Below are 17,857 nucleotides of genomic sequence, written 5' to 3' on the forward strand. Positions count from 1 at the left end.
CATAAACAAATTAAACAACCATGGAGACATCACACACCCCTGCCGCAAACCTACATTCACTGAGAACCAATCACTTTCCTCTCTTCCTACACGTACACATGCCTTACATCCTCGATAAAAACTTTTCACTGCTTCTAACAACTTTCCTCCCACACCATATATTCTTAATACCTTCCACAGAGCATCTCTATCAACTCTATCATATGCCTTCTCCAGATCCATAAATGCTACATACAAATCCATTTGCTTTTCTAAGTATTTCTCACATACATTCTTCAAAGCAAACACCTGATCCACACATCCTCTACCACTTCTGAAACCACACTGCTCTTCCCCAATCTGATGCTCTGTACATGCCTACACCCTCTCAATCAATACCCTCCCATATAATTTACCAGGAATACTCAACAAACTTATACCTCTGTAATTTGAGCATTCACTCTTATCCCCTTTGCCTTTGTACAATGGCACTATGCACGCATTCCGCCAATCCTCAGGCACCTCACCATGAGTCATACATACATTAAATAACCTTACCAACCAGTCAACAATACAGTCACCCCCTTTTTTAATAAATTCCACTGCAATACCATCCAAACCTGCTGCCTTGCCGGCTTTCATCTTCCGCAAAGCTTTCACTACCTCTTCTCTGTTTACCAAATCATTTTCCCTAACCCTCTCACTTTGCACACCACCTCGACCAAAACACCCTATATCTGCCACTCTATCATCAAACACATTCAACAAACCTTCAAAATACTCACTCCATCTCCTTCTCACATCACCACTACTTGTTATCACCTCCCCATTTGCGCCCTTCACTGAAGTTCCCATTTGCTCCCTTGTCTTACGCACTTTATTTACCTCCTTCCAGAACACCTTTTTATTCTCCCTAAAATTTAATGATACTCTCTCACCCCAACTTTCATTTGCCCTTTTTTTCACCTCTTGCACCTTTCTCTTGACCTCCTGTCTCTTTCTTTTATACATCTCCCACTCAATTGCATTTTTTCCCTGCAAAAATCGTCCAAATGCCTCTCTCTTCTCTTTCACTAATACTCTTACTTCTTCATCCCACCACTCACTACCCTTTCTAATCAACCCACCTCCCACTCTTCTCATGCCACAAGCATCTTTTGTGCAATCCATCACTGATTCCCTAAATACATCCCACTCCTCCCCCACTCCCCCCGCTTCCATTGTTCTCACCTTTTTCCATTCTGTACTCAGAATACTTTGTCGCTGTCTCCCGCGTTACATACACATCCACACATGCACATATACATACCTATACATCTCAGCATATACATATATATACACACACAGACATATACATATATACACGTGTACATAATTCATACTGTCTGCCCTTAATCATTCTCGTCGCCACCCCGCCACACATGAAATGACAAACCCTTCCCCCCGCATGTGCGCGAAGTAGCGCTAGGAAAAGACAAAAAAGGCCACATTCGTTCTCACTGTCTCTGGTTGTCATGTGTAGTGCACCGAAACCACAGCTCCCTTTCCACATCCAGGCCCCACAGAACTTTCCATGGTTTACCCCAGACGCTTCACATGCCCTGGTTCAATCCATTGACAGCTCGTTGACCCCGGTATACCACATCATTCCAATTCACTCTATTCCTTGCACGCCTTTCACCCTCCTGCATGTTCAGGCCCCGATCACTCAAAATCTTTTTCACTCCATCTTTCCACCTCCAATTTGGTCTCCCACTTCTCCTCACTCCCTCCATCTCTGACATGCATATCAATCTTTCCTCACTCATTTTCTCCATGTGACCAAACGATTTCAAAACGCTCTCTTCTGCTCTCTCAATCACACTCTTTTTATTACCACACATCTCTCTTACCCTTTCATATATTATCATATTTTATGATAGCCGTTTCCCACGTCAGAGAGGTAGTGCCAGGAAACAAAGAATGGCCCATCCATATACATACACAGACATATACATGTATACACGTACATCCATTCATCCATTCTTGGCACTGCCCCGCCCCACAGTAAACAGCATTGCTACCCCCTGCTTCAGCAAGGTAGCACCAGGAAAAGACAGACAAGGCCACATTCGTTTACACTTTGTCTCTAGCTGTCATGTGTAATGCACCGTACTATTTTCCTTTGCAAGAGTTAAGAACGGATGAATGAGTCTTTGAGGGAAAATCCTGGATTTCTTCTCTGTTCCTGCATTTGGAAAGTAAAACAGGAGGAGAGGATTTCCAGCACCCCTCTCCCACCCCTTTTGGTATTCTTTCTCCTCCATCCACAGACGAAGAATGGCCCATCCACTCCTATACACACATAAATGCCAATACATGCACATATACATACATATACATATAAACATAAATATACACAGATATATACACATACACTTGTACATATTCATGCTTGCCTTCATCCATTCCTGGCGCTGCCCTACCCCAAAGGAAACTGCATCACTACCCCCTGCTTCAGCAAGGTAGTCCCAGGAAAACAGACAAAAAAAAGCCACATTCGTTCACACTCGGTCTCTAGCTGTCATGTGTAATGCACTGAAATCACAGATCCCTATCCACATCCAGGCCCTACAGACCTTTCCATGGTTTACCCCAGACGTTTCACATGCCCTGGTTCTGTCCACTGACTGCATGTCAACCCCGGTATACCACATCATTCCAATTCACTTTACTACTTGCATGCCTCACTATCCTATATGTTAAGCCAACAATCACTCAAAATCTTTTTCACTCCATTCTTCCACCTCCAATTTGGTCTCCCAAATATATACGGGTATGTGCACGTATGAGTGGACGAGTCTTTCTTCACCTGTTTCCTAGTGCTACCTTGCTAACTCGGGAAATGGCAATCAAGTATTATAATAATAATGATATTAATCAGGTTCTGGGAGCATTGAAGAATTGTGGATGCCAAGAATGTTATCTCGGAGAGCAAAAATGCGTATGTTTGAAGGAATAGTGGTTCCAACAATGTTATACGGATGCGAGGCATGGGCAATAGATAGGGTTGAGTGGAGGAGGGTGGATGTGCTGGAAATGAGATGTTTTGAGGACAATTTGTGGTGTAAGGAGGTTTGATCGAGTAAGTAATGAAAGGGTAAGAGAGATGTGTGGTAATAAAAAGTGTGGTTGAGAGAGTAGAAGAGGGTGTATTGAAATGGTTTGGTCACACGGAGAGAATGGTTGATGAAAGATTGACAGAGGATATATGTATCAGAGGTGAGGGGAACGAGGAGAAGTGGGAGACCAAACTGGAGGTGGAAGGATGGAGTGAAAAAGGTTTTGAGCAATCAGGGCCTGAACATACAGGAGGGGGAAAGGCGTGCAAGGAATAGAGTGAATTGGAACGATGTGGTATACCGGGGTTGACGTGGTGTCAATGGATTGAACCAAGGCATGTGAAGCGTCTGGGGTAAGCCATGGAATGTGGGCATGGATGTGGAAAGGGAGTTGTGGTTTCAGTGCATTAGACATGACAGCTAGAGACAGTGTGAACAAATGTGGCCTTTGTTGTCTTTTCCTACCGCTACCTCGCGCACACACGGGGGGAGGGGGGTGCCATTTCATGTGTGGCTTGGTGGCGACGGAAATGGATGAAGGCAGCAAGTATGAATATGCACGTGTATATATGTATATCTATGTATGTATATGTTGAAATGTATAGATGTGTATGTGCATGTGTGGGTGTGTATATATATACATGTGTATGTGGGTGGGTTGGGCCATTCTTTTGTCCGTTTCCATGCGCTACCTCACTAATGCGGGAGACAGCTACAAAGTATGATAAAATAAGAAAATGAAATAATGATAATGTATATAAGAACTTAACCTCTTATCAGAATAAATCCATGAACTGAGACCCTAAAGAACAAATTTCCTATTACCTTAAAAGTACAAAATTAGCAGTTATACATAAAAACTAAAAGGTATATTGTGGCCTCCTAAAGTAAAATAAAACAAGATTATATTTTGAAGTAGAACATTTACTGGCTTCTGGAGAGTTAATCAGCATTATCATTACACGAAGCACAAACGTGGTCCAAGCCACAAAAGTACAACTATTTCACAAATCTTTTTTTGTCACTTCACATAAAACGTTAAAAATGATTCAAGAAGATTTGTACGTTGACTTAAGGTGTAAATCTGAAAAAGAATCTCATTCCAATACATAAGCTCCCTCCAGAGTATCTCACAATAGCATTGTCTCTCAATAACCAATGTATTCAGGCATGCCTTTCTTTCAAAGTGGTCTACTGTGAATCATGCTGCTATGTTATTTGATAAAAATGATTTAAAGATTATTTGGCTTTTGTATATTATTTAGTCATCAAGAAATCAATAAAGCACTTATGCATCTAGTTTTGCTGAGTTCATTGTCTTTTAGTTCTTTTCCCACGACTTCATTTTTTTTATATCGCTCACCAGAATGCTTACAGATGCTTCTAATATGAGAAACATTTAAAGAATGAATATTTCTTTTATGAAATATATAGAATATAATTTATTTCTCATTACAACTTATACTCGATTAGTAATGATTACTTTTCCATCACTGCACAGATTTACCCTTTGGAAACTTTTTTCAGATTTGTTTCAATTCAAACAAAATTACCAATGTCTCATTCTAATAACAAGCTGCAAAGGAAAAATAAATATAATTTACCTTGAAGTGGAAGCACCAACAACCTACACATTTTCCTATATACCACAGAAGCAACAAATAGCTTCAAATTTGACTTCACTGCAAATTAAGTACCATGTACCCCGGAAGATAATACTTTCTTTCCTTTACACTCATGAGAACTCCACAAATCTGTGGAAGGGGCATCTGTGAACTCCAGGATGAGATACAGTCCGATACATCATGTTTGGCTGGTAAACCTCTTGTGGAATAACCCCATATATTGACAAAATAGACTAGCAACATTAACATTTTAAAGAGTTTTACTCTCGCAAACACTTGGATTTCCCTTGCCATTCATGATCAGCAAGAATCCTAAGGTATCGTAAAGTATTCAGTGCCTCCTAACCTACAATCTCGGTGGCTGCATCTGGACAACTGACAATTTTTTTTTTTTCATGTTGAAGGCTCCAATCAAAGACTACAGTCCACATCAAGGCCAGACCTGAGCTGAAATACAGAGTTATGAAATGGAAAAAGAAAAGACAAGGGAAAGTATTTACAGATTTTGGAGGAAGTGAAAAACTGTCTTTTGAAATGTGCCAGTTCATAGTTATTGGGAAAGGAAGGGTGGAGAGTTCCAAAGCATCAACATGCAGGGGAGGAAGCAGATATCAAGAGATTCCACCCTCGACTTGCCGATGGCCACACAATAATCGTGATGCAGCAGCTTGTCAAGTATTGCTTGGTATAGCTAGTGGTGTGGGCACACAAGAAGCCAACTCTTGGGAGCAAAAACCAAAGTAATACCTACAGAGTGAAAGTGAACCAACATTGTAGCATAGGGCAAGGGGATTTGATCAAGTAGGTAATGAAAGGGTAAGAGAGATGTGTGGGAAGAAAAAGTTTGGTTGAGAAAGCCAAAGAGGGTGTGTTGAAATGGTTTGGACATATGGAGAGAGTGAATGAGGAAAGATTAACACAGAGGATATATGTGTCAGAGAAGGAGGGAACAAGAAACGGGAGACCAAGTTAGAGGTGGAGGGATGGAGTAAAAAAATTGAGTGATCAGGGCCTCAACATAAGGAGGGTGACGTGCAAGGAATGCGTGGGAAGTATTCTCTCTCCCCTATCCCCAAGGATATATATATATATTTATACATACTTGCCATTTCCCATATCATTAGGGTAGCATCAAGAACAGATGACTGAGCCTTAGAGTAAAACATCCTCCCTTAGCTCCTCTCTGTTACTTCTTTAGGAAAAGTAAAACAGCAAGGGAGGATTTCGAATTCCCCAGTCCCACCTCTTTTAGGTGCTTTTTACAACAAACAGGGAATACATAGGAAGTATCCTTTCTCCCCTATCCCCAGAGATAGGGAAGAATCTGAAAAGGGCCTCAGTGAGGGCACACTTAGTAAGAATAGCTGCAGTCATTGGGTTAAAAAGATCTTCTTTTTCAGATAAATAGTTCTTTAGGTGCAGATCTATTCAGCTGACAACAATGAAGCTCGTTTCCAAATAATCTTTAACTGCTCTTTAGGAATTTCTGACTTCCACTCTCCTGTTAGTGCAAGATGTGCTGCCAAATGGCCAATTTCATCACAGGCCTTAGCTCCATAACCATTGCCACCTAAAGCAACACCAAAGCCATCAACAACTATATCTATGTATGGCTCTGAGTTCGGAGTGTGAGCTGTCAGGCATCCATCACCGCATATTTTCTCTACCTTCAAACCTGAAATATATCAAAGATAGATAAGTAGGTCTCCAAGGATGAGAAGTCATTTTTGTACTATAGGCAAAACAATATGAACATGTGAAAGAATATACAGTCATTTGGTGTTTGAAAAATTTAACCCTTCCTTAATGAGGTATCTCCTTGATCAATGACATCCTTCAACCATCATAAAAATATACCAACAGATGCATTTTCACACAACCACACAATAACCCATTCAGGCTTATTACTTTTTCCACACAACCACACAATAACCCATTCAGTCTTATTATGTTCAAGTACAGAGGTTAGGTTGCCACTGGCATCTGTGCCTCAGGCCTGTTATTGCCTAGAATCAAAAATGGTTCTACTGAAAAGGCAGGAGTGGAAGAAAGGGAGGGACGATAAAATGAATGCTCATAGGGTAGAAAGAAGAGGATCCATGGAATGTCATTGTTCAAGACATAACACTCCAACATGACTATATAGGCATTTTTTTTTCATTTTAGGAATTTGCCACATGGAGAACAAATACCCATATGCACATGCACATATATACCAAGAATGGGCACAGAATTACAGTCATATCTCGCTAATGAGTGTGGTCTACACAACTCTGCAAAACATATTCAAAAGCCAATTGATGACCTTCTACTAAGGAAATATCACCCTTTTTATCAATGAATAAGCTCTGGGACAAAAGAGAAGACTGGGTGGATTATTTGTAACTGGACTGCCAGAAAACATTTTAAACTGTACAGCATGGGAGGCTGATTAAGAAGCTGTATGACCTCCTTTTGCCTCATGTATAACCAACAAAACCCAAATCCACCCACAGAACTTCCATTACATAATTAGAAAACAAATAAAAATTGCTATTAAAACTAAAATGTAAACAAAATCAAAACACACAAGGCTCACCAAAAATATTGGTAGGCTGACCATATGGAATTGATATAGATAATGGTCCAACATCTTTAAAGACAAAGAACAAAAAGATACTGCATGCCACATCAAGTAATAGACTGCTGAAAAGCATTGAACTGCACAAAACAAGTGAATAATATGTATGGCTAACAGCTTCATGCCACCCCACTTCCACGCAATGATATTATAGGCTTGGGCATGTTACTGTATTTTCTTTGTCCCTGTACTTGACCTTCTGCTAGCATCATATAGGTCCCTTTAAAAAGTGCCCTGAGTGCCAGGACCCTTTCATAAAGATGTCCAGGGGTAACTAAAGATAATAAATAAAAATCCCAATGTTCTAACCAACTTCATTATAGATATCGCAGAACCTTCCATAATTGTTTTATCGTATATTCTGAACATCATACAACTTATGTCCCCAAAGGATTTGTTTAGTTTCTATGACTGTAACTTCTCTCTATCTCCTCTAACATAATAAAATTCAAGCACTATATGGCCATATAACAGTTTCTATGATTAACTTTTGTCTGATATCCTCTCTGATTTCTTTATCTCCTAACATGATTATATTCAAACACTACATTGTCATATAATAGCTTCTATGACTAACTTCTCTCTCAGTCTGATATCCTTTCTGATCTCTTTATCTCCTCACTAACATGATTAAATTCTAGCACCTTTTCCAAGTGGTATATCAAGTTGAATGTCTTCAATTTTCATGTTATTATACATATAGATAAGATCTAGTACTGACTGTGCATCAGTCCCTTTGCCTGCAATGTGCTCAGGTACATGTAAATACAGGAAATGTACACTTAAGAATTTAACTCTTTTTTTTTTTTTTTTTCTTTTTTATTTTCCAAAAGAAGGAACAGAGAAGGGGGCCTGGTGAGGATATTCCCTAAAAGGCCCAGTCCTCTGTTCTTAACGCTACCTCGCTAATGCGGGAAATGGCGAATAGTATGAAAGAAAAGAAAGAAAAAAGTTCTCTGTACCTAGAAATAAGTACAATATTCTTTCTCAGTTTCTTTATATAAAAAATCCCTCAGGTTTGAAAGTCTGCCATCTCTGAGAAGTGCATGTCTTGCCACTTGCAACATCCTGTTGTTTTTACTGTTCTTTTTTGCATGAGAGACTGACATCAAAGTGTAGAAGAGGATGGCAATGTTGCTAATGGCCAATTGCTCAGGCTCCATTACCATTCTATGTCTTTTAATTCTAGCTTTAATTCAAGAGTTAACATCTACTTCAGTTTCTTCAATTCTAAATATAGGTCAAAGAATTTCCAGGAACAGAGAAACCTTTGACTGAATAATGTTGACAAAACACTGAAAAATTCAAAACTTTTCTGTAAATTTGCAGAGTAAACTGATGGTTTAAGAACATGATCTTGAGCATGCCAAAACTATGACTATCAAAAATTCTAGTGTAAAATATTGCTCAAAAATACTCTCAAAATAAAAAGTACAGGTTGAGTATTCCTTATTCAAAAATCCAAAATGCTCCAAAATCCAAAACTTTTTGAGTAGTGACATGACGTTGCAGGTGGAAAATTCCACACCTAAACACATTATTCCTTCATTGTATTAATGATATTTGATAGTTCCTTACTGTTAAGTACTTGTGTGTGAATAAGTGTAAGAAAATCATTGCTTATCGGTAGCATATTAATTCAGAGTCAGGAATGAAGGTTATGCCAAACAACCGCAGATTGTCCACATGGGAAGGCTGAGGTTGTGACACCTTAGCTTTCTGATGGTTCAGTGTTGCACAAACTTTGTTTCATATGCAAAATTATTGAAAAAAAATGTGTGAATTACCTTCAGGCTGTGTGTATAAGGTTTATTTGAAACATAAATGGATTTTGTGTTTAGATTTGGGCCCCATCCCCAGGAATTCTGTTATGTATATGCAAATATTCCAAAATCCAAAAAAAATCCTAAACACTTCTGGTCTCAGGCATTCCAGATTAGGGATACTCAACCTGTATTCTAAATGAGAGAGCATTAGAAGTGAACCGAGCAGTGTATGACTACCAGTAAAAATGGCTTATAAACTCCTCAGTCTCTGACAAAAACTAACTAACAGTTATAAGCAGAAAAATAATTGCTATACTTGATCAATATATAGGTATAAGCAGTTAAAAATGAAGAAATACTGTCAGTTATAATTACTGCACACAAAAAGAGCAGAGTTTGATCAGTCTGTACCTTGCAACTGTCACCTGTAAAATAGCAGTGATTTGGGATCAAATATATGTTTCACTTGCAAGCAAAATTATGTACTTGTAAATACTTTCCATATGAAGGGTTACCGTTTGGTACAAAAATCATGTGTATGTCTTATCTAAGAGAAAAAATAATTCTATAGGCATAAGTACTTACCCGGTAATATATAACACAGGTATCGTGCCAGTTCTTTAACACATTCAACATTCCCAGTCTGCTGAACATACCATTCTCTCACTTCTTGTAATGTGGTCTTTCTCTCTTCATATGCACGTCCATGACCCAGTTTCAGGTACCAATGGCCTAAAGGTGAAAATACTTTATATCATAAATAAAAATAAAATCAGGATAGGTGTATGACACTTTTCCAAATATTATCTGCCAAAGAATCATTGCTTAACCTTCTGATGGGTGACCAAGCAATTTCCTTCAACCACCACAATACTGGCACATCTCACATTTTTTAACAGATGATCCACTCTCACATAAATAATCCTGTAAAGACTCTCTAATTAACTGCTCTCATCCTTTATAATCCTAGTTTCCATAATGTATGTATTTCCTCTATATGTTTTCAACTTCGGTGATGCAATCAACTCAAAAATCTCTATCCTTAGGTGATATATTACATCACTGTGGTTGTTCAGTCTGGGGTGATGAGGGAGGTGAATGCAAACATCTTAGATCATGGTATGAGCCATGGTATGTTGTGGATGGGAGGACAAGAGAGGTGAATAATTCACTGTTTGCAGATGACTTGTTTCTGGCAGGATTCTCAAGAAAACAATTCCAGAAGTTGGTGACACAGTTTGGGAGACTGAGGGAAAGATGATGGTTGAAAGTAAATGTGAACAGAAGCAAGATGATAATGAGCAACAGGGGATAAGCAACAGGGAGATGAGATAGGGTGGTTTGAGAGTATGTTCAAATAGGAGGACCAAGTGAAAGTAGAGTGCTTTAGATAGTTAGGTATGGATAAAGCAATGGGAGCTGGGATGAATTACACAGTGGGGAAAAGGGCCAAAGGTGTGGGTGCATAAAGGTGTAGAAGTCAATATCCCTTGGGACAAAGATGGGAAGGTTTGAGTGTATAGTACTCCTAAAAGTGTGTATGGATGTGAGTCTTGTGCATTAAATGCAGAAGATAGGAAAAGGGTCGATACATTATGAATAAAATGCCTAAAGATAATATGTGGTGTGAGACAGGCTGGTCGTGTAAAAAGAGATGACCTGGGTGGCTAAAGTGGTTTGGATATGAAGAGGTTGAGTGAAGAAAGACTATGAAGATCTACATATCAGAAGTGGAGGGAAGAACGAGAAGTACTTACCTAATCTATGAATACCTACATCCAAATTTTGCCATGATACAGGGCTAGCATGTGGCACTAGCCACACTTGCTGCTTCATTAATAACACTGTTCACTGCATATTACATAACTGTCCTGAGGTCATCTGGAACTGTACTTGGCTATGTATCAAGACTTCTTTTGTTTCTCATTATTCCAAATGGCAGTACACTGACTAATCTTTCTATCTTTCTCACTGAGCTCTCATAAATTTCCATTTGATACGTTCTTGGTACATTTCATGATATTGCAGACTTAATTGTTGTGTTTTTTCCTTGTTGTGATGCTTTGAAAGTGAGTTTATACATTCTAATATCCTTAGCTTGCTGCCATGATTATTATACATATTCTTATTCTTTCTAGGTTACTGAGTTGCAGTTCTTCTACTTCCCATAATAATATGAATGCTCCATTCCTATGATGTATCTAACAAGTCCTGAACTCTCTATCTTGGTAATTTCTACTCATCTTCACGATGACCATGTAATACAACAGTATTCAAGTCTGTTTTTATATATGCATTGGACAGCTTCATCATCATGTCTCTTATGGTGAATGTTCTTATCACCACTCATTACTTGACAAAATATTGTTACTTTATAAGTGTGTTCTCCATGTTCTAGCTTTTCATATACAATTATCCTTAGTCTTTGACCTTACCTTCTTCATGAATTCCTCTTCCCCACTGGTCTTTATGAGGTGTAGCCATTACACTTGATACCTTACACAATGACTTAGTTATTTGAATTTTTCTTCATTAGATTCCATAAGATTCTACTCTGCTAATTTGTGTTATATTTTGAGATTCTTTACATTTTCTCTCCATCCTATCCCATGCCTCATTTTACTCACTCTGGTGTCATCTGTAAAATATTTTATTACACTTCCTTTTATATCTTTTTCTATATTGAATATCATTATCATATAGAGTATTGAGGCTAGTACTATTGCTTGAGGGACTTATAATAAAACATTTTCTTTATAATACAGTTTTATGTGCCACTACTTAAACTGAATTTTCTGTACAACAAAAGTATATTAATCTGTTTTCTAAATTACCTTTTATGTTCTATTTTGCTGTTTTTCCAATAAGATCTTGTAATTTACAAATTGAAATTCCCTAGCAAAATCAAAAGACAGTATTTTTTCTCTTTCATTGCATTCGTTCCATATATCTTTTAGTGGCATGTTAACAAATGCATTCCATCTGCTTTGTATAAGCTTGTGTTGACTTTCATTTATGAAGCTGCTATAGATTAAGGTTCTTGTTTCTGGATCACTCTTTAAAGACTTTTACAACATGCAAAGTTAAACTTATGGGTTTGTGTTTCAGAGACATACTATTTCATGTATTTTCACAATATGATAATGTTATGCAAGCTTTGTTTCATCATTACCATCGCCAGATTTACTACTGATCTCTTTCTCCTTTAAAAAATTTGCTGACTTTACATTTGATCCCTGTGGTGAATTTTCATTTAGTTTGCCTGTTGCTGATATTACATCATTATCAGTCTCTTCAGCACTGATGACGGCATTCTCATCAAGCTGATCAAATATATATCTATCTTTATTTTCTTTGATTAACTGCTATGAATACTGAGTTCTACTGATCCATTAGCATTATACATATTCTTTTGTGGTCACTGTCAAACTTTTTGCCTACCTTTAATGGTCCAATTTCATTTTTTTTCTTTCAGATGTTCATATATGAGAAAAATAACTTTGGATTCTTCTTCAAGTATCTAATCAATGTTTCTCTGTCTGCTTTTTGTAGTCTCTTATGTAATTCCATTATTAACCTATCATTTTTATATATTTCTCTTTCTTCCTTCCTATACTAAACGCTGTTTTTCCATTGCTTTGTTTATCCTATTTTCATTTTTCTTGCCACCATGATTTTCATTTCCTCTAAATTTTTTCAGTTAGTTGTGGGGCCTCTGCTGTTTATTTTTCCATACAAAGGTGCTGTACTTGCATTTAGATCTTCTTCAAAACTATCATTCTACAGTTATTCATTTCTCTATCAAGTTATGTATTTATCTCTCTCAAATCTTTCAAGTCTACTTGGACTTAAGTTATCTTCATATCATGTGTCAAGAGATCAGAGTGACATCTACATGATGGGACACTTATATCAGACATATTTTTCATAATGCACTAAGACTTAACAGAGTAATACAGTCTTTTATTACATCAAAGTGAAATAAAAAAATGGAAAAATTTTCAAACACTACCATACATCTGTGCCTTACAAAACAAATTCTTTCAGTGATGTCCTTCACATCTGATACATTCCTGCATTGAACCACCATATTGTTCATTACTGTCATCACTGTATCACCATCAGTAACATGGCCTTATCAACCCTGATTCTAAGTTCATCTCTTTTGTTTCTTGTAACCTTTGCTCTTTAACAATCCTCACTCAAAAAATTTGTCACAAACTGGTCTGGGGATCAGTCATAAAACAGTGATGAATGAGAAATCATCTTATTCTAAAACTGCTGCTTTAAGATTTCCAAGGTACAGGATGATGTTCCTGCATGTAATTTCCAAGAATTATAGAAATCATGAAAAATTTATTCACATCTAAAGTTTTCCATTAAAGACATAAGAATACAGTTTATTAGCCATAAATGATCCATCCTATATAAATCCAATGTTTGATATGCCAGGTACTTGTTTTATTTACTTTGAAGGTGACGAAGAGTGCCACGTCATCTGTAAGGCATATATCACTGATGCCAACCACTTGGCTTTGATGACTTTCAAGAAGAATTACAAGGGTAAAGGGAGAGTGAGGAATTTATCTAAAGATAGAAACTGTGACTTTCTAAACTTATCTCATTAGCTTCAAATCTAAGACTAAAGCTTCACCCATGAATTATAGCAGGTTGCATCACATCTTCTAAAATATGCAAAACCATTCATCATTAGCTGACAAATAACTGAATTTCTATCTACCATCTATCCCAATGTGTAGTCCCAATAAATTAAAACATGCAAATTAATGATACATGCACGGATAAAAAAAGCATGAAAAATGTACACATACTCAGCTACTGCCTTACCATCTGGGTACTTGATTGGTGGAAGAATATAAGCTCCATCCAGATTTCCAAAGGGAACTTTTGCAACAATACATGGCATTGACCTGAAAAGATTAAATTCTAAACAATTTTCTCAGACTGGTACATGGCTGCTTTTAAAGTGTACATAACAGTTGTAAAAGAATGAGTTGGTATGGCTGAGGCACAGTTTCTCAACCTTCAGTACAAGGAGTAACATGGCTAGCATTCTATTAAACCATTTGATTACCTTGCCACATATAGTATACACTCATCTGCAGCTAGACAAAACTGGAGGCAAACCTGAAGTATGCACAAAAAGAACTCAAATCCCTAGGCTCAGGCTCTGTAGTTGAGAACTTTTACTACTCAGCTATCACATCACATAATGGCATTCTTACTAATGAAAAAACATACAGAGTATGTTATCCCTGAAATCCACCACATGAGTGGAAATAATACATGCATTCCAAGTACTGAGAGAGAATACAATATCTTATGTTTAAACTGCTGAAATGATATTAAGGTCAGGCCTTTCATTTCATACAAATGTAAGAGGCATAAATGAGATACTCTAAAGAAGCTGGGGATGGGACTTCTGGCAGTAAAAGATAAAAATGAAATAGAAAAGTTACAGCTTCCTATGTGAAGGAAAGTGTATGATAAATATGCTGGACCATGTTCATGGATCATCAAGATTTAAAGTGAAGAGGTAATCAGGCAAAGCCAAGAAATGAGTCAGTAAATATCAGGTTCATGATGGTTCAATCTTTTGACAAGACGTTCATAGAAGATGCAAGCATCTGGCTAATTTCTGCATGATTTTCCACTGTTTTATAACCCCCTTTACGCTGAGTGATGGCTTTGTTGTCAATGAAGATACTGGTAATACCTCATCTGATGAGGAGACAAGTTCCAACTCAGATGCTCCAACATTCATTTACATATGTGGATGACAGCAATCTGTGGGACTCAGACGTGCAAACATCTGGCTTCATTCTACTTACCTTTTAACTATTCTTTCACCCCTAAAATGCTGAGTAATGATGAATAAGACAGAGATTGACTATGATGGTACACAAAGAAGATAATACTTGAAGATAATACAACCTCCAACTCAGATAGTCCAGCTGATTCTATAGAGTAGACCAAAGTAAAGTCATCCTGACCTCTTTCTGTGACAGTCCAGCCTTTTGCTTTTGCTGGTAATAACACAACTGATGAACATCAGAATAAGTCGCATCATTTCTATAGTTTCCTTTAATTAAGCACTGAACTACATGACATGAAAGGTGAAGAAAAAAAGTAGAGCAAAGGTTGATGGAAGTGTGACAGGATAATAAAAGTAACAAAAGGTACCCTATCATAAGCAACAAAATGATAGAACATTTCTTTGACAGGTTGTCATTTTTCTCAATTATCATACATACCTCTTTACAATCTACTGTTAATAAAAGTACATTTTTTTATTTTTTCATCTATTTTTGTATTAACTAAGAAAACTAGGATTCACATAAACTGCATTTCATTATGTAATATTTTCTAAAATGATATTTCACAGTAAATATCATGTGGGTTGCTTTATCTATATGTACTCATTTCAAAACTGAATAAAAAAATTCAAAATTCTTGGAACATACTTTCAAAAAATAAGGGAAAGGGAAGCAGTTGATAAACATTTAAAGAAAATGAAATACTTTTGTCTGAATCAGCTTCTTACCTCAGTCTATGAGCTTCCTCTTCACTGACTTGTAAAAAGGAAATAGTCTGGGTTCTTAAATTAAGTTCAGGAACCATATGTGGGGCAACATGGTGAAACAGTGACTTGAAAGGTGCAAAGCTACCAGCGGTTACTAATACACGGTGACCACGAAGTACACTATCACATTCTGTTACTACATGCCACCTGTAGGGAACATGTATTTGTACCTGAACAACTGATAAAACAATGCTGAGAAATTAAAATCTGGTCTCTTACCAAGATACTCTGTCACTTGAATCCAAAGTCTCAATAATGTACAAGAAATACCTGAAGTAACAAGCAGAGGAGGTGAAATAGATGGAATGAGTATTCTGAAGGAATGTACAGTATGCCATGATAAGATGGCAGATGTAGTGTGTTTGTGATGAGGTGGCATGCAGATGGCAATGATATGCTACAAAGAGAGGAGGAAGTGAAAGACTTGCATAAGATGATGATTAAACATGCAATTTCAGGTGTTTACACAAAAATATGAATTCTGTCCATTTCCTCAATCAACCTCTCTTACCCACTTAATCAGTCCTCTCAATTCATTGATAGAATCAAAATTAATAACAGATAAATACACATGTAGAATCTTAAGATCTTAGAGGAACATGCACTTAACGAAACATGCCCACATTAGTTTTACAATGTGGGTATCTAATAATGACCAAATTCATGGGTTTTGATGTGAGGTACATTTATTCAATATGGTAATTCTAAAAGTCTTTGAAATCAGTGATGAAAGTCATAAGTTCAAATAAATGACTTTACTTATGTACCTTTTACCTAAGAAATCTTAATGAATATTACAGCTACTTTCATTTAACTGTACAAGTATGTCTTTCATAAATAACTTACTTATGGGTAGCACAGTTTGATGGGAGAACAGAGGACACAATTTTGTACAGTATCTTGGCACCAAGCATCTGAGCAGCAGTTTGATGAGCCTTCACTAGCTGTCGTGGATTGAGGTGTCCAGCACTGGTACCATATCGTGAGAAATAATACTTACCTATGAATACATTCTAAGTCTGCATACAGAGTAAAAGTTAATGTCAAGTATTAAAAATCAAATACCTCTGTTCTCATAGTGAAACAAAATATTCACTGTATGGAAAAATATGGACAATTTCAATACTTATATACTGATACCGATTGCTTATAAATATGAAAAAAAGAAAAGTCAGTATACAGCTCAGTCAAAGAGATAACAATTACCACAATTTTTCACTCTCAGACTCTGTCGTCATCTGTTTTGGATACTATCTTGCTCTGTTGGAAATGGTGAACATGTATGATGAATGTGCGGAAGGAAAGAACGTTATCTAGGAGAGTAAAAATGGGTATGTTTGAAGAAACAGTAGTTCCAACAATGTTATATAGTTATGAGGCATGGGCTATAGAGAAGGTTATACAGGGGAGGGTGGATGTGTTGGAAATGTTTAAGGACAATATGTGGTGTGAGGAGGTTTGATAGAGTAAATAATGAAAGAGTAAGAGAGATGCATGGAAATAAAGAGTGTGGTTGAGAGAGCAGAAGAGGGTGTGTTGAAATGGTTTGGACATATGGAGAGAATGAGTAAGGAAAGATAGACAAAGAGGGTATATGTGTCAGAGGTGGAGGGAACAAGGAGAAGTGCGAGACCAAACTGGAGGTGGAAGGATGGAGTGAAAAAGATTTTGAGCAATCGGGGCCTTAGTATACAGGAGGGTGAGAGGCGTGCAAGGAGTAGAGTGAATTGGAATGATGTGGTATACCAGGGTCAATGTGCTGTCAATGGACTGAACCAGGTCATGTGAAGCATCTGAGTAAACCATGGAAAGGTCTATGGGGCCTTGATGTGGATAATGAGCTGTGGTTTCGGTGCATTATACATGACAGCTAGAGACTGAGTGTGAACGAATGTGGCCTTTTTGTGTGTATTCCTGGTGCTACTTCACTGAAGCAGGGTACAGAGATGCTGTTTTCTTGTGGGGTGGGGTAGTGACAAAAATGGATGAAGGCAAGCAAGTATGAATATGTACATGTGTATGTTTGTAATGTCTGCGTATGTGCATGTTTATGTATGTAATACCTACATATGTGCATGTATAAGTATGTATATGTTGATGTGTATATGTATGTATATGTTGATATGTATATGTATGTAGATGTGCATATTTGGGCATTCATG

The 17,857-nt window shown here is 37.3% G+C and overlaps 1 protein-coding gene across 6 annotated transcripts in view; it reads right to left on the reverse strand.

The window, feature by feature from the left end:
* Nucleotides 1–3,983: 3,983 nt before the first annotated feature.
* The window catches only part of LOC139753443 (monomeric sarcosine oxidase-like), a 69,350-nt gene continuing 55,476 nt past the window's right edge, over nt 3,984–17,857 (reverse strand). For 5 of the 6 annotated variants that reach the window (XM_071669958.1, XM_071669957.1, XM_071669954.1 and 2 more), the window contains exons 5-9: nt 16,542–16,664; nt 15,657–15,842; nt 13,940–14,022; nt 9,677–9,823; nt 3,984–6,380 (exon numbers count right to left, since the gene is read on the reverse strand). In XM_071669958.1, the coding sequence (XP_071526059.1) occupies nt 6,130–6,380; nt 9,677–9,823; nt 13,940–14,022; nt 15,657–15,842; nt 16,542–16,664 (790 nt within the window). In that variant the 3' untranslated portion in view covers nt 3,984–6,129. The remainder of the gene's footprint in view (nt 6,381–9,676; nt 9,824–13,939; nt 14,023–15,656; nt 15,843–16,541; nt 16,665–17,857) is intronic. The other variant, XM_071669959.1, reaches the window with a different exon arrangement.

The sequence above is a fragment of the Panulirus ornatus genome, chromosome 14 (assembly GCF_036320965.1).
Source record: "Panulirus ornatus isolate Po-2019 chromosome 14, ASM3632096v1, whole genome shotgun sequence".
Taxonomy (NCBI): Eukaryota; Metazoa; Arthropoda; class Malacostraca; order Decapoda; family Palinuridae; genus Panulirus; species Panulirus ornatus.